General features: G+C 36.2%; 1 protein-coding gene across 5 annotated transcripts in view; it reads right to left on the bottom strand.

Moving 5' to 3' along the window:
- ralgapa2 (Ral GTPase activating protein catalytic subunit alpha 2) overlaps nucleotides 1–26,590 on the bottom strand; it is a 477,749-nt gene that overhangs the window by 170,441 nt on the left and 280,718 nt on the right. For all 5 annotated transcript variants that reach the window (XM_073051378.1, XM_073051381.1, XM_073051380.1 and 2 more), the window contains 3 exons: nucleotides 14,460–14,531; nucleotides 12,244–12,367; nucleotides 10,777–10,932 (listed from right to left, as the gene is read on the bottom strand). In XM_073051378.1, the coding sequence (XP_072907479.1) occupies nucleotides 10,777–10,932; nucleotides 12,244–12,367; nucleotides 14,460–14,531 (352 nt within the window). The remainder of the gene's footprint in view (nucleotides 1–10,776; nucleotides 10,933–12,243; nucleotides 12,368–14,459; nucleotides 14,532–26,590) is intronic.

The raw sequence follows: 26,590 nt of genomic DNA, 5'->3' as shown, positions 1-26,590 counted from the left end.
ACAAAGGGAATCCTGGCTATTTTCTGGATTAGTTTTTCTCCTTTTAAGGGCTGTTCCAGATAAATAGCTGACCTGATTAATCAATGGTCCAGTTAACCGGAATCCACAGCATTTGACTTCAAAGTATGATTACAACATAGTTAAAGAGTGTAACCCAGATTCCACCTTTACAAGGGGAGTTTGTTATTGACTAACATCTTTCGTTAATACCAATCTCCCCTTGTGAAGATCACCAATACCACTCATTAAAAACTTATTCCTCTGCTTTTGAAAACTTTCAGTCCTTCTCTGAATTTAATTTTCTAAATCCACAAACCTTTCTCATCTGTGCACAGGTTATTTGGTACACTACTCGAATTTCTCTACTTTGATTTCTGACCATTCAGCTTCAAACTGATCCTAATCAAAATAATAAATGGCTGTGAAATTGCCCATGGTAGTGCTATCTTCTTTGATTTCTGTGCTGCTTTGGATGTAGTTGACAATAGCATTCTCCATCAACCTCCCTCCTCCTCTATTAAACTCAGCAGTGTTGCTCAGATGATTCCATTTTATGTTACCAATCATAATCTTTGATAACAGTTTATTTTCCTCCTCCTGAAGTACTACTTCCAAATTCTCTAAAGACTATCCTTGCCTTGGCCTTGTTTCAATCACCAGAATCAACCTCTCTCCAATTTCAATCTTCCTGTGCATGCTGTCCCTTGGTGACAAGATCTGTAGACATGGAAAAACTAGCTGATGTTTATTGACAAGTTGTGCTATGTCTTTGAGCTACAAGGTCTCGAATTAGCATATATATACATATATAAAAGCTGAAATCCAGCTCTACTACTGAAGCACCCATCTATTTCTCTTTATCTCTTTGCTCTCACACTTCCTGACCAACTTCTATCCTTGAACGAGTAGTAATTTCCTGTGGCTAAATGGAAGAAAAAGCCAAAACCACTTACTTAATTTCCCAGGATAAACTTCAGTTGTCATTGATACAATTCAAGTTTCTTACTGCTCTCAGGACGACACAGATAGCAGTTCATGTAATCCGTTGAACCTCAAACATTCCAAAAGCACATTTGTACTATCAACATGAAATTTGTGTGTAAGTTCTTGGACCTCTACTTTCCAAAGCTGATCTACTGTGAAGATCTTGCCCAGTCTTTTGTCACACCCAGATTCAAAAGTTGCAAATATTTCCAATTAATAATTATCTCTGCAGTGTGGTAAGATTAGCAACTTAAGAACTGATTACATTGACTAATATTCCCTACCTACATTAAAGGCACTGGGATTGAAGTTTAGTGTTGCTGGTAGAATGGCAGTACACATCAGTATAATTTCCAAGCTATGCCCAACACTTAACTTCACAATGTTGTATGTGATGTGGTTTGCAAACTATCATCAGCTGGAACAGTACCCATCTCATTTAACAACTATCTGACACATAGCTGAAAGATCACCAAGAGAACCCTCAGAAACCCAAGATACTATTGCATGATCTTAAACAAACACATTTGAATGGTGTGTCAGCATCAGTAAAATATGAGTGGTATTTTGCAGACAAAGGTTGAATAGAATAATGGATATTCCAGTGCATTGTTTGAAACACAAACCAATTTGAATTACGTTAAGCCAAGCTGCGCTGAACGAACAAGTCAATGACATTTTATTCAGACTTTTACAGTGAGCTAATTAATGGCAGAAGAAAAGGTTCATTCAGAAATACTAATTGCTCAGATTTGTCTCTGAGAAGAACTGACCAGAATAGGCAAACTATGATCAATACCCAGCCAAAGATATTGCAGCATTGAGCCAAATTAAACCTTGAATAATTAAGAAACAATTTTTGCCTGAACTTATATTGAGTCTGCTTCATTTATAAGATGCTTCAATCACATTTACAGAGATGAACTGATATACTTCCTATCCAAAATGAAAGTTTGGGTAAACGAAGGAAGTTGAAATGAAGGCAGCTCAGGTTTCATATTTAGTTGGTCTGTTAAATGCCAGGGCAGGTTGTTTGAGACAACCATTAATTAGACATAGCAGTTTCTGGTGAAGAACAAATAGTACATGCTAAAAGAAGAAATGCTTGAATTGATGGGATGTGTAATGAGAGAGGTATTCAAACATGATTGCCCTCCTTTGAATTATATCTTTGTTTAATTTCTTTCTCGAACCATCAACACGCAAAATCGACCATCAGAACTATTCTGACTTTAACTCAGATTTCAGAGTCAATATGTTCATGTATAACTGAATACTAATCAACTTCCCAGAAAATAGTGAGAAACAAAGCATGTCGAATCTCATTGATTTATGTGCCTGATTTTGTTTTGTGCAACACAAGCTCATTTTTGTTCGAAGAATACCTTTGGCCTTATTAGAATTACCAAGACATCTTCATTTGAAAATGACTGAATTTTGTTTAGCATGCAAAATCATTAAATGCATTAATAGCTTAAAAAAAATATGCAAACCAAGCATTCTAAAATATAACCTAAAGTACAAAAAATGCTCACATTGTATTCAGCCAATATTGACTTCTTGTGATACTCCAGCATCATATGCTGTTTCTCTATCTGAAGTCACTCACTAATTAGTCTAGTGCACAAAACACACAATTCTTCCATGATACAAGGAAATATGGAGCAACATACACAACTGAACTAAAGTACAGAAATTAAGTTATTCCATACTATCACAAACATGTTTTATGTTAGAGGAAATAACAAACACAACAGATTCTGCAGATGCTGGAAATCCAGAGTAACACACACAAAATGATGGAGGAACTCAGCTGACTAGGCAGCAATGAATAAACTGTCAACATTTCAGGCTGAGACCCTTCATCAGAAGGATCCTGATAAAGGGTCTTCTTCCAAAAATTCAACTGATAATTCCTTTCCATAGATGCTGTCTCACCTGCTGTGTTCCTCTCGCATTTTGTTATGTTTGAAAAAACATTGATATTAAATAAAATCTACTTCAGGTTGTATATATAATGACTAATTGTAAAAAGAGCTTCTAGAAATTTGAAAAAGTGTTTAATCTTTTAGCAAAGTGATTGTATACATTCAGCTGATTTAAATCAAGTTCATGATTAAGTTCATGATAAATCAAGTTCATGATAAACAAGATCAACTAGGCAAGGTTGTCCATTATCACCTGCTTTGTTTGTGTTGGCAATAGAGCCATTAGCCGAATTAATTAGAATGGACCCAGATATTAAGGGTTTCAGAGTTAATCAGGAAGAATACAAGATTAATTTATTTGCTGATGATGTTCTACTTTATTTAACAGATCCATTACATTCATTAGGTAAATTATCTTATAGATTAGAAGAATATGGGAAAATATCAGGTTATAAAGTAAATTGGGATAAAAGTGAAATTTTACCTCTTACTAATGGAGACTATAGTCAATGTCGATTAATAACTCAATTTGGATGGCCGGCAAATGGTATAAAATATTTAGGTATAAGAGTTGACAATGACATAAAAAACTTATACAAATTAAACTATTCACCACTTTTAAAAAAAATTCAGGAAGATCTTGATAAATGGATGGCATTACCAATAACACTAGTAGGTAGAGTAAATACTATAAAAATGAATATATTCCCTAGACTACAATATTTATTTCAATCATTACCAATACAATTACCCCAGAAGTTTTTTCAAGAGATAAACAAATATGTGAGGAAGTTTCTCTGGAAAGGTAAGATGTCAAGAATATCATTGGAAAAATTGACATGGAAATTTGATCTAGGAGGGTTACAACTTCCAAATTTCAAGAATTATTATAAAGCAAATCAACTTAGATTTATTGCATCTTTTTTTGAGAAAGATAAACCGGCATGGATTAAAATAGAACTAGACAAAATAGGAGAAAACGTACCAGAAGATTTTATATATAAATGGGAATCTAAATGGATACGGGAAAAGAAAGAATCTCCTATATTAAAACATTTGATTGATTTATGGAAGATAAGTGTTGATGATGAGACAAAAAAATCTTTATTAGCAAAGAGATCTTTAATTCAAAATAGACTTATTCCTTTTACAATGGACAATCAACTTTTATATAATTGGTTTCAAAAAGGGATTAAATACATAGGAGATTGTTTTGAAGGAGGTATATTAATGTCATTCGATCAATTAAAGAATAAATATAAAGTATCAAATAACACTTTATTTTGTTACTTTCAATTAAGGGCTTACATAAGAGAAAAACTAGGTCAAACAATGTTATTGCCGAAATCTAAAGAAATAGAAATTTTAATTCAAAAAGGAAATATTAAAAAAATTATATCTTGTATGTATAATTTGATTCAAAAACAGGCAATTAAACAAGGAGTCCATAAGTCAAGACAAAAATGGGAAAGTGATTTGAATATTAAAATTGAAGAAACAAATTGGTCAAGACTATGTCTTGATAGTATGACAAATACAATAAATGTTCGGTTAAGATTAGTGCAATATAACTTTTTACATCAATTATATATTACACCACAAAAAATAAATAAATTAAATCCAAGTTTATCTGATCAGTGTTTCCAATGTAACCAAGAAACTGGTACATTTTTACATTCTACATGGTCTTGTTCTAAAATTCAACCTTTTTGGACAAATTTAAGACTTTTATTGGAACAAATTACGGGAATACAACTTCCTCATAATCCAATATTACTTTTACTAGGTGATATTGAAGGGGCAAAACCGAAACTCAAACTAAATAAATATCAGAAAGAATTCATAAAAATTGCACTGGCTGTAGCCAAAAAGGCTATTGCAATTACTTGGAAATCAGATACATATTTAAGTATAGATTGTTGGAAAAAAGAAATCTATGGCTGTATTCCATTAGAAAAAATTACTTATAATTTAAGAGATAAATATGAAACATTTTTGAAAATTTGGGGCCCTTATTTACAAAAGACAGGATTAAATATATAGGTGCTCTGAAGATGAAATAATTGGTTACTTGGGGAAAGAAATAAATATATATACTAAAGTTATTAAGAACTCCATGGAGCATGTGGAGACCTTCCAACAACCAGGCACTCTTTCTTTCTTTTTTTTCTTTCTTTTTTTATATATAGGGAAGTTAGGGGGGAGGGGTTAAGGGGAGGGGGGAAGGGATACATACTTTTTTTTCTACACTTGTAATCATTTAAAAATGCAATTAAATAAAATTTAAAAAAAATCAAGTTCATGAAATTCAAATTTTCCAATGGATATCTGAAATTATAAACAGGAATTACCAGAAAAAAACATGTCAGGAAGCATCTGTGGAGAAAGAAAGTTAACACTTTAGGTAAATGACCAGAATGCTCTATTTCTTTCCACAGATGCCTGACTTGTTTGTACATTAGGCATTCCATTTTTTTAATCATCTAATAAAACAATTCAGTCCATTAAATAGAAAGACAAGCCAAAAGGGAACTTTATAAGGCAGACTTCTGATAAATTTTACTGTAGATCAATGTTCCCTCTAATCTTTAATGACCAACGTCTGCAAAAATCTTGTACTGTGCAATTTTTGCCCAGTGACAACAATATGTCCACACTGAATAGTTTTTTCAATAAAAACAGTATAAATAAGCCAGTTCTAAAATGTGCAGATAAATCTTGCAGACTCCATGTTGTCAACACCATCTGCATCAGAAACTGGAAAAAGAAACATGATTGTGCATGATTGTGAAATAAATTTAACGTGCCAAAGAGGAAGAGGGTGGCAACCTTTTTTGCATAGTTTAAATTCCTTTGTGTGCTAGTAGCAAAAGATATGTGCACGCACACATCTTAAAGGGAACATTGCTGTATATTTGCCACCAGGTATGTCATAACTGAGCAAATCCAAAGAAAAAACCCTACTGCGTCCTTCTGCTGAACCAAGTGGCAACTGTGGGGCTTCTTTTCTGTCCATGGTGAATGGGGTGCATTTAGAGCAGGCTAATTAAAATCAATGGGACAAGGTGATTGCCAGCAAAATAACTAGACACTTTTGACTGATTTAATGAGGTTAGTTTAGGTATTGAAATTATTTTAAAATGTTAATAACATTAACTTTCTTAAATATTACCTGGGTTACCTGGGTTTCAGCACCTAAGTTACAGAGAAAGGTAAAGGTAAAGTTAGATCTTTATTCTTTGGAGTGTAGAAGGTTGAGGGGGAACTTGATAGAGGTATTTAAAATTATGAGGGGGAAAGATAGAGTTGATGTGGATAGGCTTTTTCCATTGAGAGTAGGGGAGATTCAAACAAGAGGACATGAGTTGAGAGTTAAGGGGCAAAAGTTTAGGGGTAACACAAGGGGGAACTTCTTTACTCAGAGAGTGGTAGCTGTGTGGAACGAGCTTCCAGTAGAAATGGTAGAGGCAGGTTCGATTTTGTCATTTAAAAAAAATTGGATAGGTATATGGATAGGAAAGGAATGGAGGGTTATGGGCTAAGTGCAGGTAGGTGGGACTAGGTAAGAGTAAGCGTTTGGCACAGACTAGAAGGGCTGAGATGACCTGTTTCCATGCTGTAATTGTTATATGGTTATTTAAATTTGTAACAGGTCCCAAGCAACTCAGAACGTTTATGCCACAAACATTTAGTATAAATATGATCTGGAGCCTCAACACTACTAGTGGTATTATTGTCACTGTAGCCTATCACTTGTATAAGGCAAGGTCCCGTGCTTCACTGACTTAATGAAAACCAGCTCACCTGGCAGAAGACTCCAATCAGGACCTAGCAATGAGTGACTGATGATTTCGGGGAAGTCAGAGAGTGGAGTATATATTTCTATGCATAGCATGTTAACAGGGTACAAGGTCATTACTATATTCAGTACAGTATATTTCTGCAAATGTAGTGAATTTCATCACAGCAGTCAATGGTAAATCACAACTTAATCTGATTTAGAATCACAAACATGAGAAAATCTGCAGATGCTGGAACCCAAAACAATACATACAAAAAGTTCGAGACCCTTCATCAAGACACTGTGACTCCTGTCTGCACTGTCCTCATTACAATGAACAGGTCAATTGTGCATTGGGTGACTGCTTTGTGAATCTGACAGAGCACAAGCTAAACCTCAGCTTGCTGGTCATTAATTTTTATTTCTCCATTGCCCTAACTACTCTTCTTCTGGCCTATTTCACTGCAATCCTAAGGAGCAGAATTTCATCTTTCCATTCATGTCTTTGTAGATGCCAGTTGTAACAGTGAGTAAATAACTTAAGATTTTAACTGGCATTCTGATTTCCTCTTTGAAAGTAGCTGCTTGTTTTATAGTTCTTCTATCAGTTTACAGCCAGCCAAACAATGTCCATTTTACCTGGATCGATCTCATCTATCTCCACATATTCCTTGACCTGCACAAGTCTTCTTCAACAGATTTTTTCATAATATAATGCTTACATCATTCTTTAATTCTGCAACAGGCATTTACATGCCACAGGCCATTCATCCCAACAAATCCAAACAGACATTTATGCCCCACTCAAACCTTTTCCTATACTACCTCATCTAATTCTTACAACATTAACTTTTATCTCACTATTTGTTTAACTGACCTTCTCTGAAAAACAAACTGTCTGCCCCAGCCATTCCCTTTGGAAATGAGTTCTATATTCTAACCACCTTCAAGGTAAGGATATTTATTCAAGTTTCTAGCTGATTTCTGAGTCAACATCATATAGTCATGGTTTCCATTTTTGCTGCTTGCATTCAAGGCTGACGTGGCTGATTCTGCCTCCTACTGTTTTATATAAATCAACTGGAAGTGTACTCCTTCAAACAAAACTTGACAGATGTTCACCAAAAAGTCACTATTTTCATTTCCTATCTTTGCTTCTGTTATGGCTTTACTGGCCTCCATTACAACTTTCAGGGATCTGTGTATTCCACTCTCAGATATCCATGTTCCATTACAGCTTTCAGGGATCTGTGTATTCCACTCTCAGATATCCATGTTTCATTACAGCTTTCAGGGATCTGTGTATTCCACTCTCAGATATCCATGTTTCATTACAGCTTTCAGGGATCTGTGTATTCCACTCTCAGATATCCATGTTCCATTACAGCTTTCAGGGATCTGTGTATTCCACTCTCAGATATCCATGTTTCATTACAGCTTTCAGGGATCTGTGTATTCCACTCTCAGATATCCATGTTTCATTACAGCTTTCAGGGATCTGTGTATTCCACTCTCAGATATCCATGTTTCATTACAGCTTTCAGGGATCTGTGTATTCCACGCTCAGATATCCATGTTTCATTACAGTTTTCAGGGATCTGTGTATTCCACTCTCAGATATCCATGTTTCATTACAGCTTTCAGGGATCTGTGTATTCCACTCTCAGATATCCATGTTTCATTACAGTTTTCAGGGATCTGTGTATTCCACTCTCAGATATCCATGTTCCATTACAGCTTTCAGGGATCTGTGTATTCCACTCTCAGATATCCATGTTTCATTACAGCTTTCAGGGATCTGTGTATTCCACTCACAGATATCCATGTTTCATTACAGCTTTCAGGGATCTGTGTATTCCACTCTCAGATATCCATGTTTCATTACAGCTTTCAGGGATCTGTGTATTCCACTCTCAGATATCCATGTTTCATTACAGCTTTCAGGGATCTGTGTATTCCACTCACAGATATCCATGTTCCATTACAGGTTTCCCCCGCTAGCCGAAGGTACAGTGTTCCTATGAAACGGTCCATAAGCCGGAAAGTTGTATAGCGAATAAGCAATTACCATTTATTAATATAGGAAAAATTTGTGAGCGTTCCCAGACCCAAAAAATAACCTACTAAATCATGCCAAATAACACATAAAACCTAATAACAGTAATGTATAGTAAAAGCAGGAATGATATGATAAATACACAGCCTATATAAAGTAGAAATACTTTTCTGCAATCATTGCAGCACTGTCTAGCGTAGTGAAAATCACACTACGTAGCGCTACTAGTGTAGCGGAAGCACTCTCTCCAGTAACCTTTAAGCTATGAAGCTGCCAAATCATGCCAATTAACAAATCATACCAAATAACACATAAAAATACACAGCCTTTGTAAAGTAGAAATAATGTATGTACAGTGTAGTTTCACTTTGTGGAATTGGGAAGATAGTGAGCACACTGATGATGGTGTGTTAGGCTGAGTCGTCGGAAGTTGGGGTGGTGGGAGGTAGAGGAGACTGGGGTGTCATTTCATCATCGTCTGTTTCCATCAGGGCAGGCAGGTCACTAATGTCTTCTATGTCAGCCTGCCCCAATGGCGAAAGTCGAGGTTCTTCGTCTGCTGTGGCTAATGTGGAAGGCTTGAAAAACGACAGTATGCTTGACTGCTTAGCCTCGCGCATTTTTCTATGATACAGTTCTTTGTAAGCACTCAAAACATCCTGCAAACCTGCCCTAAACCTACCTACTCTTTCAAAATTAAAGTCATACTTTTCTGCAATCATTGCAGCGTTGTCAATCACAGCAAAAATCTCACGCAATTGCTTCATGTTCAGTTCCTGGATGACTTCACTTTCGGGCTGTTCACTACTGTGTTCGGTTTCGATTGTTATCCTTTCCTTTTGCAATTGTATCGGCTCTTCATCTGTCAGTTCTTAGTCATGGGATGCCAAAACCTCTTCAACATCATCTTCGTCAGCTTCCACAAACCCAACCTCCTTAGCCAAACTCACTATTGCTGTATTTTGCGCGCCGCCTTTTATCGTAAGAGTGAAAACACCTTCTGTTAGTGAAAATAGGTAACTAATGTAGGTCTTTTATAACAGCGAGATGTCATAAAGCGAGCGTTCGAAAAACGGGGGTCACCTGTATAAATTTTTAAGATTAATTTTTGGCACCTGGGCATCATTAGCAAAGCCAGCATCTATTGCCCATCCCCAATTACTCTAGTATTGGTGGAGAGGGGAGGTGGCCAGTATCAAGAGGATACCAACCTTCATCTTCACTCCATCTGCCCCTCATTTTTCCCTCCTTTGACTGCCTCCATCTACCATCCACCCGTGACTGTTACCTAACTGCACCCACCTTCGATTTTGCACTCTCTTCAATCTCACCTCTCCACCTCTTCTCCATGTAGTAGCCATCCCTCTTCTCTACTTTCTATTCTGATGCAGGGTTTTGAACCAAAATGTTGATAATTTCTCCCACAGACATATTCTGCACAATACATTGAGTTCCTTAGGTAGATTGTCTATTGTTCGGGATCAAATAATGCTTGACATTACCAATAATATTTTATTCCTACTTTGGATAAATTTAATTTAAAAATGGTTAAAAATTATTTAAGTAAGATGTAATATCTATTGGTCTATCAAATATATAAAAAACTCAGCAAAGATATGCAATATTTAATAATGTACATCACAAAGGATTAAATGTCCTCTGAATATACAGTACTTATGTTGAAAAGGTGTACAGACCTTTAATGTTCAGGCTCACTACTGTTCTGTTAAATAACATTACAAAGCTTTTTTTTATATCTATATCTATCTATGTCACATCAAATTACTACTGAAGAGGAAGGTTCTCAGACCTCCATTGTGGAACTTGATGGCTAACATTTGTGGATTCTCTGGATTCAATACTTCAAGGTTCAAGTGGAAATGAAAGAACATTTCCTAGCATCAGTAACCTTTCTCTTGTTAATTTATAAATAAAGTCTTTAAACCACTTAAAAGATAATCACAATTGTCAAATTATTGAGAGCTCTTCAGAAAATAGCTGTCAAGAACTTTTTCTCTAGTTCTTACTTTTTTTGTTATTGAATCATCAGAATCCGATGGCATTCTTGTTGAAACATGAAAAATGACTTCCACTGTAGAGGTAGCATAGTAAGGTGCAGTTTGGCCTGTACTTCCATTACGTTGCAGGCCGCCCATGAAACCACAATGTGTGGACAGGTCAATCTACAAAACAATACATGAATGAATGACAAAATGCTTTCTTACACTGCACTAATAAGTAGTGAAAACCTGAAGAAAGATCTCCCAGATCAGCACTATTTTTATTCTTAATATTTATTCCTGACAGCCTTTGAATAGTTTCATGGGATAATATTTTCCTTCTAAGTGGCAAGGAAAAGGTTCGACATTAAGTCCATTAACTGGAGTTCTTTCCATCACATAAATTTTAATTCTATTGATATTAATCTTTGCATTCAATCCATAATACGTCCAATTTGACAAGAACTTGGTCCTATTCCAATCTAAGCAGTAGAATGAATTTTGAACAAATTTTCTAAGGGAAAATTCAAATATAGTACCCGTGAAGATTCTACATGTCCAGAATGTTACAGCAACATCCATATTAATAAGAAAAAATTGTAACATCTGAAACTTTGCTAATGGCCATTGCAGCAGCATTGCAGCTATCCCATAATTCCAGTATTCTGGGTTCAATTTTAATCTCTGGTAGGAATCTGCACATCTTTTCCATGTATGAGATATCAGAAGTGTTCTGGCTATCTTGCAAGTTCCAAAGATGTGCTGGTTCACTGGTTAATTCCAGGTGTGAGAAAATGGGTTTAACTTATGGCAGATCAGAACCAATCAAATCCTAGTGTCTAGCCTGGGAGGTGTTCTTCTAGTTCCCACCACCATCACCCCAAGTCAGAAAGAAGTAGTGTTCACAGATGTTCCAATAATCTGCTTCACAACAGAACATGATTGAAGTGGCACACATCACACATCATTGGACTTTATTGCACGTGTCTGGGGTTCTCCTTGTTTGCACAACAGATGCACAGAGGACTCAGAATGAACATTTGCGTGAACTACAGTATCTGATTTCCAAATATGTTTAATACCAAATTGTGTCATTATTAAATTCAATTTCTAGGCATCAGTAGCTAAAGCAGAGAGGATCATCTTTTAAAGCCATTACTCGACAATCCACCTATTTATTCCACCACCCTGCAAAGATCCGAATCTACTAACTAATCGTGAATGAAATTGGTTAAGTGCAGACAGAGAAGATACAGCAAGCATTTTTGGATAGTGAAGACATAAAATAGATTAGTTAAGTTATATATTTGATGGACCTTAATAAATCAAAGAATGATGAAAACATCAAATCATTTTAAGTAGTTAATATACTATACCAAATCTATTATATCATTGTCATGAAGTCATAAATTTCAAGACTTGCTTAAGTAACAGAAACAAAGTAGGCATTGTTATGAAGGTATCTAACGCATTCTAGGAAGAAACACACTATACCTCCCAGCCTAGTCCAGAGACAAAATTTTCATAGGCTTGACTTCCTCCAGTGTTTGAGAGAATTGAGCACTTGTCTTCCTGTCCTTCCATGATATAAAACACGGCAATCTTATGAGTTTCCCGACTTGAAGAGAACAAAATATGAATTTACACCAGTTTGAACAAAATCATTTTTACCTCATTGGTTTTTGTCAGATTAGAAACAAAAGTTTAAAATTATTATTTGTGTTGACATTATGTTTGTACACCAATAGATATTTTGACAACTTACAAAGGATCTAGTTAATAAATCATGATTGTTAACTGGATTCTCAGACGATACTGAAAGAATGCTGACACAAAAATATAGCAACACATAAGCAACGTACATTCAACTTTTATTTTCTCAATCTCAGAGGGTAAAAGAAATGTAGTTTCAAAAATGTTGATTGTAGTGATAGCAAAATACAATGATAACATCCCAAAATCTTCAGAATAACTTTTAGAAATCATGCATTTAATTGAACTACTATTCTAGTACATCATGCACATGTTTTAGTAGTATATTAATCACACATTAACTAACAAAATAATTTGAAATTTTTCTGGATGTTGCTGACACAAGAAAAAATTGAGATAAAATTGCTCATGATTTTATCAGTCAAAACTAGCTGCTACTATGCTTTGGAATGACAGCAGTTAATGTTTGGTGCATCATCAAGTACTGAAAGATTGCTTGAGTTGTTTAAGAACAAGCTACATTATAATTAGGTTGAATGCAAGAAGTGAAGAGACAAAATAAGGAATGAGCAGAAGCACATGTGAATTGAAAAGGTAAACAATAAAGAGATCTAAATGGTAATGCATAGAAAAGTTGGCAAAAGAATTCTCATCAAAAACAACTGCCACTTTGGCATTTCCCTTTTCTCTACCCTACTTTCTGGGAGAGGATACAGGAGATTGAAAGCTCACATATCTAGACTTAAGAACAGGTTTCTTCCCGACTGCTATCACACTTCTGAATTTCTTTCCCAACCTCCTTCCCAACGGTGCTGCCATATTATAGTACTGTTAGTTCTAGCTCTCGCGATTATTTTCACTTCAACATATTTTGCACAATTTCAGAGTGCACAACAACCTTTGCACTTTTATATTAGTCTTGGCATGCCTACTACTTACTTTGTGAGCTTCATGTGAACAAGGAACTTCACTGCATTCTGGTGTATATAGTAAACTAATCTAACCTTTACACAGGTACAGGGGTATTAAGTTAACAGATGTGTCACAAAGAGTTGCAAATTTAGAATTGCACTGAAAGGAGGAAGGCAGTGAAGAAGCATAAGTAGAACTTTGTCATAATTTTCAGAGGCAGGTATTTTAATTATTAAATCCACAGGAAAATAAGATAAAATAGTGGAGGTGATTACTATTAAATTATTGATGTTACTTAAATCTGAGGAATTGATTATTTATAATAATCTAACCTGCATTTGCTGAACCTACCCTGATCATCAGTTTGCACTTAGCTAAAATTTACTGTTTGGCTGTACTACATAAAAATACATATTATTGGAATCAAAATCGATCATAATTTTCTGAAATGTTTGATAGCTATACTGAAAGTACTGAAATATAAACGCTAACGTCTTGTGACATCTCTACATAAAAAAAAAAGCATGATAATTGCCAGCAGTTTCAAATGAAACTTCACAATTTCCAAGTTTGGAATTTCCACAGAAGCAAAATATCCGAAGTTTATTGGTTTTGCTCAATAACTTCTCAACTGTTCTTCTACATTTTAGTGTTAACATGGTTTTCTTCCCCTTATTTTGAACAATATTTTAAGTAGATTGTTAACAATTTTTAGATATTAATGAAATTTATGGTAAGAGATTTAGATGGTTTGTGGAAAGCAACAGAGGATAGTTGGAATCCAGAATGTGTTGCCTGAGAAGACGGTGGAGGCAAGTATTCCTGCAGCATTTAAGCAGCATCCATATGATCACTTGAATTGCTAAGTCATGGAAGGTTATGGAACAAGTGCTGGTAAATGGGATTAGTTCAGATAGGGACTTGATGGTTGGCATGAAACACACTGGCCTAACAGGCTTGTTTCTGCACTGTAAGATCCTATTATTTAATTAGAAAGATTCAAAGATATCCAGTTTCTTCAACTGCTGGGAAAGCCAGTACGCACAACTCTATAGTATATTCATCAAATTATGTTATATACTTACCATTGCCTTGAATCCAAATTTTTTAGTTCCCTTAGCAGTTTTGAGTTTTTCTTTAGAAGGTGGAAACTGTTCCTTAAAATAAAAGACATATTTGACCAATAATTGAATGAGAAATGATTTTCTTAACAAGAACTAACACGTCATTTAGAAAATGGAAATTTAGAAAAATGACATTGACAATTCAAAATTCAGATGTAAATGTGAAAGACATTTGCTTGAACTTCAATATCCTTAACTTCAGAAACATAACTAGAATTTACTTTCACCCTGTAATTAAATTCTAGGTGCCTGTTTCATTTCACTCTGGAGTCTAAAGGCAAGACTGAGAGTGGAAGAGAGTCTGAGATATTTTAAGAAAGGAATTCCAGGGATTATAACCAAGGCATAGCAACCAATGATACATTGAACAAAATTGGAGATGTAAAAAAAGGGAAGAACTGGTTAATGTTAGAAATCTGAAAGATTCATAGGGCCAATGAAGGTTACAGAGCTAGTGATGAACAAGGTGGTTGAGAAAATTGAAAAAAGAATGAATTAAAAAAACCAGAATGTTGTAGGATCAGCACCATTAGAGCTACTCAGTTGTGATGGGTGAACTTGGTGGAAGAGAGTTCAGATGAATGACATTTCCGTTGGTTGGAGATATAAAACTAAAGGGGAGTCTCAGAATAAGGACTTGGGCATTTTGGACTGGGATGTAGTGAATCCTCTATCTTGGAGGGCTGTGGCACTTCATCACTCTGCATATTCAAGACAGAGTGATAGATTTTTGGAAAAGAATCATGAGTGCAAGATTGGAGGTCATTAGATTCTCAGCGTAGAGAGCTTTTTGGAACCAAAGGCTCTGTTAGTTTCAGCTACAAATGAACAGAATGAAGAACTACGTTAAGTAATATTACAGTTGTGAATACAAGCTCTGCAGCAATGAAAAAGGTATGGGTTGGAAAGTTCAAACCAAGAGCAAATATAACCCCAAGGTTATGATTAGTCTTCTTCAGTCTCAGAATATTGCAAGGAAGTAACAAAATTAGTGGTTAACATACAGAGCTAACAGTCACTTTGACAATGACTTTGGACTTCTCAGTATTCCATTGAAATAAAGTTTTGCTGATCTAATGCTGCATATTAGCCAAAAGACGATTTGCAAATAATAAGACAAGGAGAGCTATTAACCACCTCCTCAGCTCATGGTTATTTAGGTATGAAATATAATACAAGCTTGACCAAAGCCTGAATCCTATGAACAAATACATAAAATATATCCAAACCATTTGGGCAGTTGTGGGGAGAAGAACGGAGGAGCTGATACAAAACTTTGTGAGGGGGAGCTAGATGACATTAACCTACCACCTACCTGTAGTACCTGGCAATGTGCTGTTGTATGTTGCCTCCAAGGGACTATGTACAAGTGAAATCTTTGGGTTGGAAGGGGAACATCAGAAATAATACTGTCAAAAATGAGGAGAAAAACAAACTATTGGAACTCTAACCCAGCTGGCAGACTTGATGGGTTGAATGGCCTGATTCTGCTTCTATGTCTTATGTCAAATGAACTTTGAGGGCTCTAGACACAAAGAACTAAAGGAGAGGAACTTTTAAAAATCATTACGTAGGATTTATCTTGAGACTTGATAAGGAACATTTTGATAAAGCACACATCTCTATCGATTAAGTGCTAATTCATCTGTTGGAACCCACTTTGTTTTCTTGTATCCACCTCCAATTGACTATGATTTGGGGAACTATTAAAACTCAAGTCTATCTAATTTAATGAGTTAATAGCTTGCAACATGCATAGTCTCATGTTGCCATGCAAAAGACTAAAGAACAGATAATTTAGATAAGGGTTGTCCAGTGTTTGAATCTTCCATTTTAAAACCAAGAAGTGATTACGGTATGTTAGGAATGTATTGCAAGGGTGTGGCTATTGGTAGTATTTATCACTGAGTACACAGTTACAGTGAAAACTATTGAATCCCAGTAATATAGAATTAATTTGGAAACCATAAGGAGTGATCCTAACAACCAGGCCATCATCCTCTGTTTTCTCTTATTACATCAGTATCTGAGACTTCTGGTGAATTGTGATACCAGTTTCTACTTCAAATCTGTGAACAAAAATCAGCTAGTCACAAATGGTATCATTAGCACTGGTCTTTCACAATATAACATTCATGAATTCTGTAGCATATTTAATATTTCAGTAACATTTGAGTAATATTGTAAATATATTGTTTGATTATTCTTTGTTTATATAATCATTATGGATTAAGTTGAAAAGTATCTGAATGGCATTCATCATAACACCACCACGTTATAAGTCAGTGCCTCACTAAAGTAAAACAAAGAAGACGCATTTGTTCTGAGATCCCATGTTTTTCTTTCAATTCATTTCCAGAGTTACAAAACATAACAGTAGCGACAAGGTAAGTTTTAAATCAAACCACAGACAACGACCTAACTGATGAAGCAGAACACGCTTTTTTCTTCCAAAGGGGACAGAGATGTAAGAATTTTTTAAAAAAGCAGAAAATGGACAAAATTCACGGTTAAACAATACAATGAGTACAGGGTGATAATAACAGATAGCCAGGTGATGAATACTCAATAAATTGAGCTGTATTTTGAAGCAAATGGAAATAGCTGATGAAAAGTGATGCCAGTTCTGCTGAGTGTAATAGGTGGAAAAGCATGTAGTTTGACTGCTCCAACCAAACTAGCTGGATTTAGCTTTGCTGATACTGTGAAAGTAGGCAGTAACATTTAGAACCCAAACCATTGCTGATTGCAGAACGCTTTAGGTTTCATAGGCAGAATCAAAAGAAAGGGGAGTCCACTTCAACTTACATGAGAGAAAGTCTCCCTATTACGTTAGGGATGATCCAAAGGGAAACGAGAAAAGGCCCCACACTGTCTCAGGTCTAGATGGCAATCCAAAATAGCTTGAATGTGCAGCAGAAATTCCAGTTCCTTCAGTTTTGCCAGAGCCAAGATGAACTTGCCCTTGATGGGGTTGACTTATGTGGAGATTGAGAGTTGCACCATTCAACAATTCATAGAGTTTATAAGCTGGAAAACTACCCACCATGGATCAGAACTGAAGAAGCCTCCCGGGTGAGTGGTGAACTGTCTTCTAGATAACACAGCAAGTCTGGCTGCCTTCATTTACTATTGTTTGACCTAGGTGTAGTCAAAATGAAAGCATTGGCTTGAAGCTTTGTCTGGTGGCCTGGGACAGATCAGCAGATCAAAAAACTTGCCATGCACAGTTTAGGATGCCAATGTGTCCAGAAGATGCCAAAAGCTTGGCTTCTCCATGCCTGGGAATGGCCTACATTGCACTGGCAGAGGAGTCATGTGGATTTTGCTGGACCATACATGGGTCAAGCTTCTTGGTAGTAGTGGATGCAGGTACAAAGTGGCCAGAAGTATTCCCAATAGCCTCCACTACAGCCTCTTATGCTGTCAATATGCTAAGAAGCCTCTTCTCAAGGACTCGTGTTCCAGAACACTTAGTTAGTGACTATGTACCACAGTTTGTCGTGGAAAAGTTCCAGTCATTCCTGAAAATGAATGGAATAAAACTTATTATATCTACACCATACCACTCAGCTACAAATGGCTCGGTGGAAATATTTGCCCAGAGTCTAAAGGATGCATTGCAAGCAATGTCAGCAGAACACACTACATCAACACTGAACCAGAAGCTCGCCAATTTCCTCATTGCATATCGCAATGCAGCACACTTCACAACCAACAAAACACCAGCTATGCTGTTTCTGGGTCGACCCTTGTGCTCACGCTTGGATGTGCTCAAATCCAATCTCAGAAGGAGTACGCAGGACAAACAGCTGAGACAAATTGAAGACTCCTCAAACAAGGAGCTTCGATATTTCACTCCTGGACAAGCAGTGCTGGCGATGGTCTACAGTGGTCATCAAAAATCAGTACTTGGAAAGATTAAGGACAGTACAGGGCTCTCATATACTTTGCATCTGATGTCACCTGGAGACAAGATGTCGATTAGTTGAAGAGAGCAGACTCAACTGTTGAAGAGAAGAAAGGTGTCCAGAGATGGCAGAACCACTTGCTGCAGTCCCAGAGTCAAGTCCCACAACCACCACAGTGGAGGACCCAGAACCTGAGATTATTTCATAGCTGCAAGTCTCTCCTGCCCAGTAGATTGACACTCCTCCACCTCCTTGTCGGGAAAGTTGTTATCCAACAAGAGTAAGAAATCCTCCACAGTGATTAAAGCTTTATGACTGAATGGGACAATCTAAAATTTGCTACGCTGTGGATATTTATATAGTACTTGTTATATAAACAACTCCTCTACTCCCTATACACCCACGACTGTATTGCCATGCACAACTCCAATTTGCTGATCAAATTTGCAGATGACATGACATTGATAGGCCTTACTTTCTTATTTTTTATTATTAGTTTCTGGAGTTCAAAACATAACAAATTTAATAAAAACAGAAAGGAAAATGGATCTTAATCTTTTGGTTTTCTTGGCATTTGTTCAACCTCTGCACCTGTTGCTTATCCTAAAACTCTTGGACCAGAGTTCTCAGCTTCTGAACGTGCGGGTTTCCAACTGTACATTGTTAACAGGTAAAAAGCCACGTGTTAACAAACAGAAAGGTAAAGATTCAACTTTGTTATCAGTTATTTACAATATTGTAATTCAAGACTTGATGAATTCTTGAATGATAATATTGCCTATGTAACTGAAATCCAATTTTTAAAATTGAACAATGGTATCATTAATTAAAGCAATTTTTTTTCTTTGATGAAAAATCTTATTTAACTGTACTATAAGCTTACAACACAGATTTTATACATCAACATTAGCTTATTATCCAACAAATATCTAATTCAAACATTACGCATTCCCTGACACTTGTATAGCAATGAGAACAATTAAAATTTTTGATTGAGCCTAAATGCACGATTGTTTCCAAGGGGAACAATTTGCAAATTTAACATTAATTAAACAATTATGAAACAATGAAACATTATGTTTATTGTCTAAGTGAACTATACCAGTCATCATAAAATGGATGCAGAGATTATATTTATACTGCAAAATATTTTTAATTATTTTAAGGATATTGAAAGGTTGCAGAGTATTTGAGTATTCTATGCAGAGGACAATTCCACCCGGTCACTGAAAGAAACCCTGGCTATACTCATCTTGGGACACAGGAGCAATTGAAGCATCACTTGGCATTGTCAGATGTTAGTTACTTCTGTCTCCTTATATGGTTCAGTTAATGCAATGAGTTATCATACTACTTGTAAACATATGTCCTGGTTGACAGATTCATATCATTTTCAAACATGCCTGGAACTGTGTGCAGTAATCTGAAGTAACTTTTGTTGTGTGGATTATAATTTGTTTTAAAATAATGTATTAATTAAATGGACTATAACACTATTTTTTCACCTGTTACCAAGTGCTGAATAAAGACGCTCCTATTACTGAAATTAATGTTTACATATCAGTTTTAAGCATTTATATTTACATCACTTGACTCTGGCACTTTCATATTGGCAAGAGCAATTAATAACAGCTTGCAATCTCCTTAAATGAAATACAGTATTGGAAAGACTGAAGCATTTTCTCCCAGGCCCTACTGCAAACTCTATTCCCTAATCACTCACTACAATCCTCTCCTTAGCAACCACCTGAAACTGAAAGAGACATTCAGTAGTTTAGTTTTATACTTAATCTCTAGGTGACAGACACATGCTGTTCATAAATTTGCCTAATTCTACCTCTAACATTGTCCAACTCTGCCTTTGTTTCTGCTCCTTTACCACTGAAATGCTCATCAACATCTTTGTCATCTCTCTAGCTTATTTTTTAACTGTTTCCCTGCTGTCCTTGCTCGTAAGCTTCATATCATTCAAAATTCTACTGCCTGGTCCAACTCACACTGAGTGCTCTTCACCAAACCTGCCGGACCTACAGTACATGAATTCTGGAGCAATGTTTTGATATTAATATTTTCGCCCTGTTTACCAGTCTCTTTGTTGCCTGCTTTCTCTGTCTTGGTAATCTACTCCAGCTCTACAATTAGCACTCCAAAATTTGTTAGCCTTTAGAATATTCCCAAACTTAACTCAACTGCAGTCCTCTTTGGTTGTCAAGGCCTTAAGTATTGAAAATTCCTGCCCAGATTTCTCTTCTTAACATGTACTTTTTCCACCATATTTTATATGTTTTTGTTCAATAATGCTCCTGTTAAATGCCTTGGAATGTTTTGCTCTTTGGGGAAGTGCCAATGTAAATGTTAACAGTCATTGTTCCTATCTACTTGCATCCAGCAGTAGAATATGAACTTATAGATTGGAAAATTAAATTAACACATGCACAAATGTCTGGCACTATTTGACTAAGCAAGAGATGCAACATTCTTTACAACATTAAAAAATCTGGTAAATTGGTTTATTATTGTCACATGTACTGAGGTACAGTGAAATTTTATCTTATCCATACAATTCATTACACCAGTGCAATGAGTATCTTTCAAATGCGGTAGCGGGACTCATTTGGAAAATGAATTGACAAAAATGCCAATGACATTTTATCCTTTCAGGATAGGCAATAACTGGAAGTCTTGCCAGTGCACTCACAACCTGAAAAATGAATAAATACATAACTCCCTCTTGTTGTGCTACCTTCCTGTGATGTAGTGCAAGTCACCTTTTTGTAAAATCAATTAACAGAGGCAAGCGGAAAAAGGAACCTGAGCATATTGTACACAAAACAACAGATGGCCAAGGATTGTATTACAGGTACATGCAGTCCCTGAAAAGATTTATTTTGTATTTAGCCTTGTAGCTGTGCTATTATTGCATTCACTAATCTTAAACTAAAGACTTGAAATTCATCCATTTATTTTACTTAATATAATACATTTTGTGAAGGACATTTGAAAGAAAAATGAAGAGATGCTCAGAAAATTTTAGGTTTTTGGAAGAGAAAATTAAACTAATGCACTGACCTGAGCTTTCAATAATTTGCAAATTAATACCTTTTTTAAACCACTTATCCCATCAGTCATTGTCATTTACTCCACTCTGAAGGCATAATCAGCCGTTTTGGAATATTGCTTATGGACGATCACAAGCAGATGAAAAGGGAGATGCAGGAAAAAAACTAGCTGATTCCAATTCAATTTCCTGACCGTCTTCCAATGTGGGATGTCAACTTTATCACACCTTATCAGTGGAACTGCAGCATTGTTTCTAATGAACACACCTTATAACAGACTGGTCAATATTTAACAGAATGCAATTCAATTCCAAAGATTTCCCTCAGCTAGTTTACATTTACCATCTTTCCTAACAACTGAAGAGGAACCGAACTGGCCCACTGTGTCATTAAAATGGCCAAGCATTTTAATTCCTATCCCATTCCTGTTCTCACATGTCAATCCATGACCCACTTTTATGCCATGATGAGGCCACTCTCAGTGTGGAGGAACAGCACCTTATATTCCAACTCAGTACTCTGCAACCTGATGGCATGAACATCGATTTCTCCTTCCAGTACTTTTTCTTTCCCCTCCCCCCCCATCCTCTATTCCCCATTCTGGCCTCTTACCTCTTCTCCTCACTCGCCAATCACCCACCCTTCCCCCCAGTGCCCCTCCTTTCTTCCCTTTCTCCCAAGATCCACTCTCCTTTCCTATCAGATTCCTCCTTTTCTCACCAACCTGGCTTCAACTATCACCTTCTAGCTTGTCTCCCTTCCCCTCCCCTACTTTTTATTCTGGTATGTCCCCCATAAGACGGAGTAGAATTAGGCCATTCAGCCCATCGAGTCTGTTCCACCATTCCATCATGGCTGATCCCGGATCCCACTCAACTCCATACACCTGCTTTCTCATCATATCTTTTGATGCTCTGACCAATCAGGAAACGACCAATTTCTGCCTTAAATTTATGCATGGACTTGGCCTCCACTGCAGTCTGTGGCAGAACATTCCACAGATTTACTGCACTTTGACTAAAAAAATACCCCCAGTACCTCTGTTCTAAAGGATCACCCCTCAATTTTGAGGCTGTTCCCTCTAGCTCTGGATACACCCACCATAGGAAACATCCTCTCCACAACAATCCTATCTAGTCCTTTCAACATCTGGTAGGTTTTAATGAGATCCCCGCCCCCACATTGTTCTAAATTCCAGTGAGTATAGACCCATAGCTGCCAAACACTCCTCATATGTTAACCCCTTCTTTCCTGGAATCTTCCTCATGAACCTCCTCTAGACTTTCTCCAATGACAACACATCCTTTCTGAGATACGGGGCCCAAAACTGTTGGCAATACTCCAGTGTGGCCTGACTAGTGTCTTATAAAGGCTCAGCATGATCTCCTTGCTTTTATATTCCATCCCCCTTGAAATAAATGCCAACAATGTATTTGCCTTCTTTACCATAAACTCAACCTGTAAATTAACTTTCTGGGAGTCTTGCATAAGGGCTCCCAAGTCCCTCTGACCCTCTGATGTTTGAAACTTTTCCCCATATAAATAATAGTTCGCACTATTGTTCCTTTTTATCAAAATGCCTTGTCATACATTTCCCAACAATGTATTCCATCTGCCACTTTTTTGCCCATTCTTCCAATTTGTCTAAGTCCTGCTGCAATCACCTTACTTCCTCAGCACTACCTACCCCTCCATCTACCTTCATCTGCAAACTTTGTCACAAAGCCATCAATTCCATTATCTAAATCATTGACAAACAATGTGAAAAGCAGCGGTTCCAATACTGACCCTTGAGGAACCACTAGTTACCGGCAGCCAACCAGAAAAGGCCCCTTCCTTTACAGTCCTGATGGAGGGTCTCGGCCTGAAATGTCGACAGTTTATTTGTTTTCATAGATGCAGTCTGACCCGTTGAGTTCCTTCAGCATTGTGTGTGTGTGTTGCACTGTGTCTATGCCATTTCTCATAGTAATTATATAGGGCTCATACCCGACATATTGCCCTATACCCTAATCTTCATCACCTGCCCAGTAACTTCATCTTGATTTTTCCATCATCCACTATCACTATGGGCAGCCAATTAACCTATCATCCAGCAAAGATTTGGGATTAACATACCAAGGCACCCAAGGGAAACTCAGGTGGTCCAGAACAATCCCAAATGGATCAACATTCATTTGCTATTTATTTTTCATAGAAATGTTACTGTGTATGTGCACAGTAGGGTGATGCTACTCAATATAATTTCTAAGCAAATGACTTTGTAGGTCAATTGGTTATTTAACAACTGAACCTGAGTTAAATAACCTCCTGGGGCACTTAGCTAACAGTGGGTTATGCAACATTTTTAAATCTTGGCAATCCAAGTATGAAGTGATGAAGGGGCCTGTGGAGAACTATTTCACATAAATAAATAAATGGATGTTCTGAGATGACCAAAACATATTTTTGTCAGAATACAAGATCTGATCATAATGTGAAAGAGCCAGGATATTACCTGGATACTTAAATAATCCTGCTTAACAAAAGATATGAGACATTACATTGCAATCTAGAGAATGCCTTCAGGAATTTGAAGAAAAATAGATATATAAAGAACAAAAGGCAACAAAAAAAATAATTGGAATGGTATATTGCATCGAAGACCCTGCATTTATGTAAGATACAAATATACATCTATCGCTGACAGATGGGGAATTCAAGTAACTAATTAAATCTGATTTTTTTGTCATAATAAAGAAGTCAGTATCAGTAACAAAATGAAACTAATGAATTGTCTTAAAAATCTATTTACCCTCCTTGAAGAACTTATTCTAAACCCACAGTGTGGTTAATTCTTCATTGGTTCCCAAATGGTCTAGCAATTAAAGACAGATGATAAACACTAACCAACCAGTGAGGTGTCAATGGGTGAACAAAGCAGCTTGGTGGCAGAGTGACTAGTGTAATGCTGTTACAGCGCTAGCAACCTGGGTTCATTTTTGCAGCTGCCTGCAAGGAGCTTGCACATGCTCTCCATGACTGTGTGGATTTCCCCTGGTTGCTTCCACGTTCCAAAGGTGTATAGTAAATTAACTGTTATCATAGGTTAATTGGAGACATTGGAGTTGTGTGATGAGGGCTCATTGGGTCATACGGGTCCGTTACTTCCCTGTATCTCAAAATAAATTTTAAAGAAGTGCAGAAGAGTACCAGAGATGAAAAAAATTGAGAGGGATGTTGTGTATAATATTGATAGCTTTCCTGTTTACTAAGAGAAAAATAGCCAAATGAAAACTGGGCTCTTTAAAAATAGAGGTGGGTGATTTGCAACTGCAAAACAAAAATACAAAAAAGTAGGATATTATAGACTTGCTCACCTAATTAATATCAGCTTTCATAATGCAGGATGAGGATAATGTACCAGAAACACAACAGTAATAAGAATTAAGTCAAAGGGATGAACTTATCAGAAGATGTTAAAGAAACTTGGTTGAGAAAACAAGACCAAACGCCGACCTCTCTTTAGAGGTAGAAATCATCAAATACTTAAGTATAAAAACAGATGTAGATTAGAAAATTACAGATTCTCTTAGCATGATATTCCAAAATTGGAAAATTTCCAACACCCTTTAATTAAGGCAGGAGAAATTAACTTGGAAATTATAACTCTATATATCTAATGTTAATTGTGGAAATGTTACTGGCACCTTTTGTTATGTAAAGAATAATTAACCACTTAAACATACAAACCAAGTGGAAGGAGTCAGCACAGCAGATAAGAGTAACTTAGGATGTAATTACATGAATTTAAAGAAAGCATTCAATAAGGGAACATTTTCCAAAGTAGAACTGGGAGCAGCCTATTTTATGGGTAGGAAATTGATTGAGGAAGAGACAAGAATAAACAGAATCATTGACGTTATAGATATGTGGTTCACAATGAAATATTACACCAAAGGGAGGCATTAAGTAATGAACAATGGATAAAGAGGGTGAAATAAATTAATCAAATTAGACATGTTATTATAGAGAACTTCACTATGAGCACCCCTCCTGCCTGCACAACATGACTCCCTGCTGCCAGGTTTCTGTCCTAATTTGGCTCAGTGCTTCCTCATTATAACTTCTGTCCCCAAATATAATGGCATGTGCCTCTACAACATGCTCTCCGATGACACCATTCAGCCACAATGATCCTATATTCAACTAAAATGCTTTTGGAAAATGTTTTCCAAGGGGCAGTTTTGTCCCAAACATAAAGTTGTGATGTTACAATAAAGGTCTAAAATGCAAGAAGAAAAATTAAATATTTCATTGGAATGTATTCATCTCACAAATTATTTTTAACATCTTGATTTTCCATTTGATGGTCTCTGTCTCCTACTAAACCCTTGAAAATTTTCCTCCAAAGCTAAATAGGAAGTCCCCAAATGAGAAATGTGCCAGACAAATATGGGAGAACTAATCTTCTTCAAATAACTTCAAATAAAAAAGACACAAGATTAAAAACGCTCTGTAAAAAAAAGTCACACAAGTGTTTCTGAATATATACACTATTGTGTTTAATTTGTTTTGAACACATGTTCAAAAACACATTCATTGGGCCACCAAGAGATCGGTATAATTTGCCTGATTTATTTTTGATTTTTCAAATGTAAGCTAACTTTTAACCAAACATGTACTCAGAACTTTGTACTAGTATGTCTTGCATCCATGAAATATGATCATTTCCATAACATGTGAGCTGCTTCTATTTCCAATTTTACTTCCATTTTTAAACTTCTTTGCTCTACAGCATCATCTTAATTTTAAGCTTATTTCATCAAAATGCCCTTTTATTGTGTGCCCTTCAACAACTCGACTTAAATGCATTTAAAAAGGAAGAAGAATTAGGAGTTTAGAAACAAAACACCTTTATATTTTTAACTTTAAAAGTTTTTGATTCAGCAAAATTTCTTATTCATTATTCAATGGTAATCATTTACTTTGCACAAAAATACTTGAGAGATCCATCACCACACAACTCAAAAATCTACGTGATATCATCCCGTCATATGATCAATGATAAAACTTGTTTCTAATCTACTTATGTCATAGACTAAACCAATGGAAGTGTATATTTATTGAAGAGACTTTTAAA

This window comes from Hemitrygon akajei, chromosome 7 (assembly GCF_048418815.1).
Source record: "Hemitrygon akajei chromosome 7, sHemAka1.3, whole genome shotgun sequence".
NCBI classification, from domain to species: domain Eukaryota; kingdom Metazoa; phylum Chordata; class Chondrichthyes; order Myliobatiformes; family Dasyatidae; genus Hemitrygon; species Hemitrygon akajei.
Note: the sequence above shows the minus strand (reverse complement) of the source record. Positions and strands in the feature narration are given on the sequence as shown.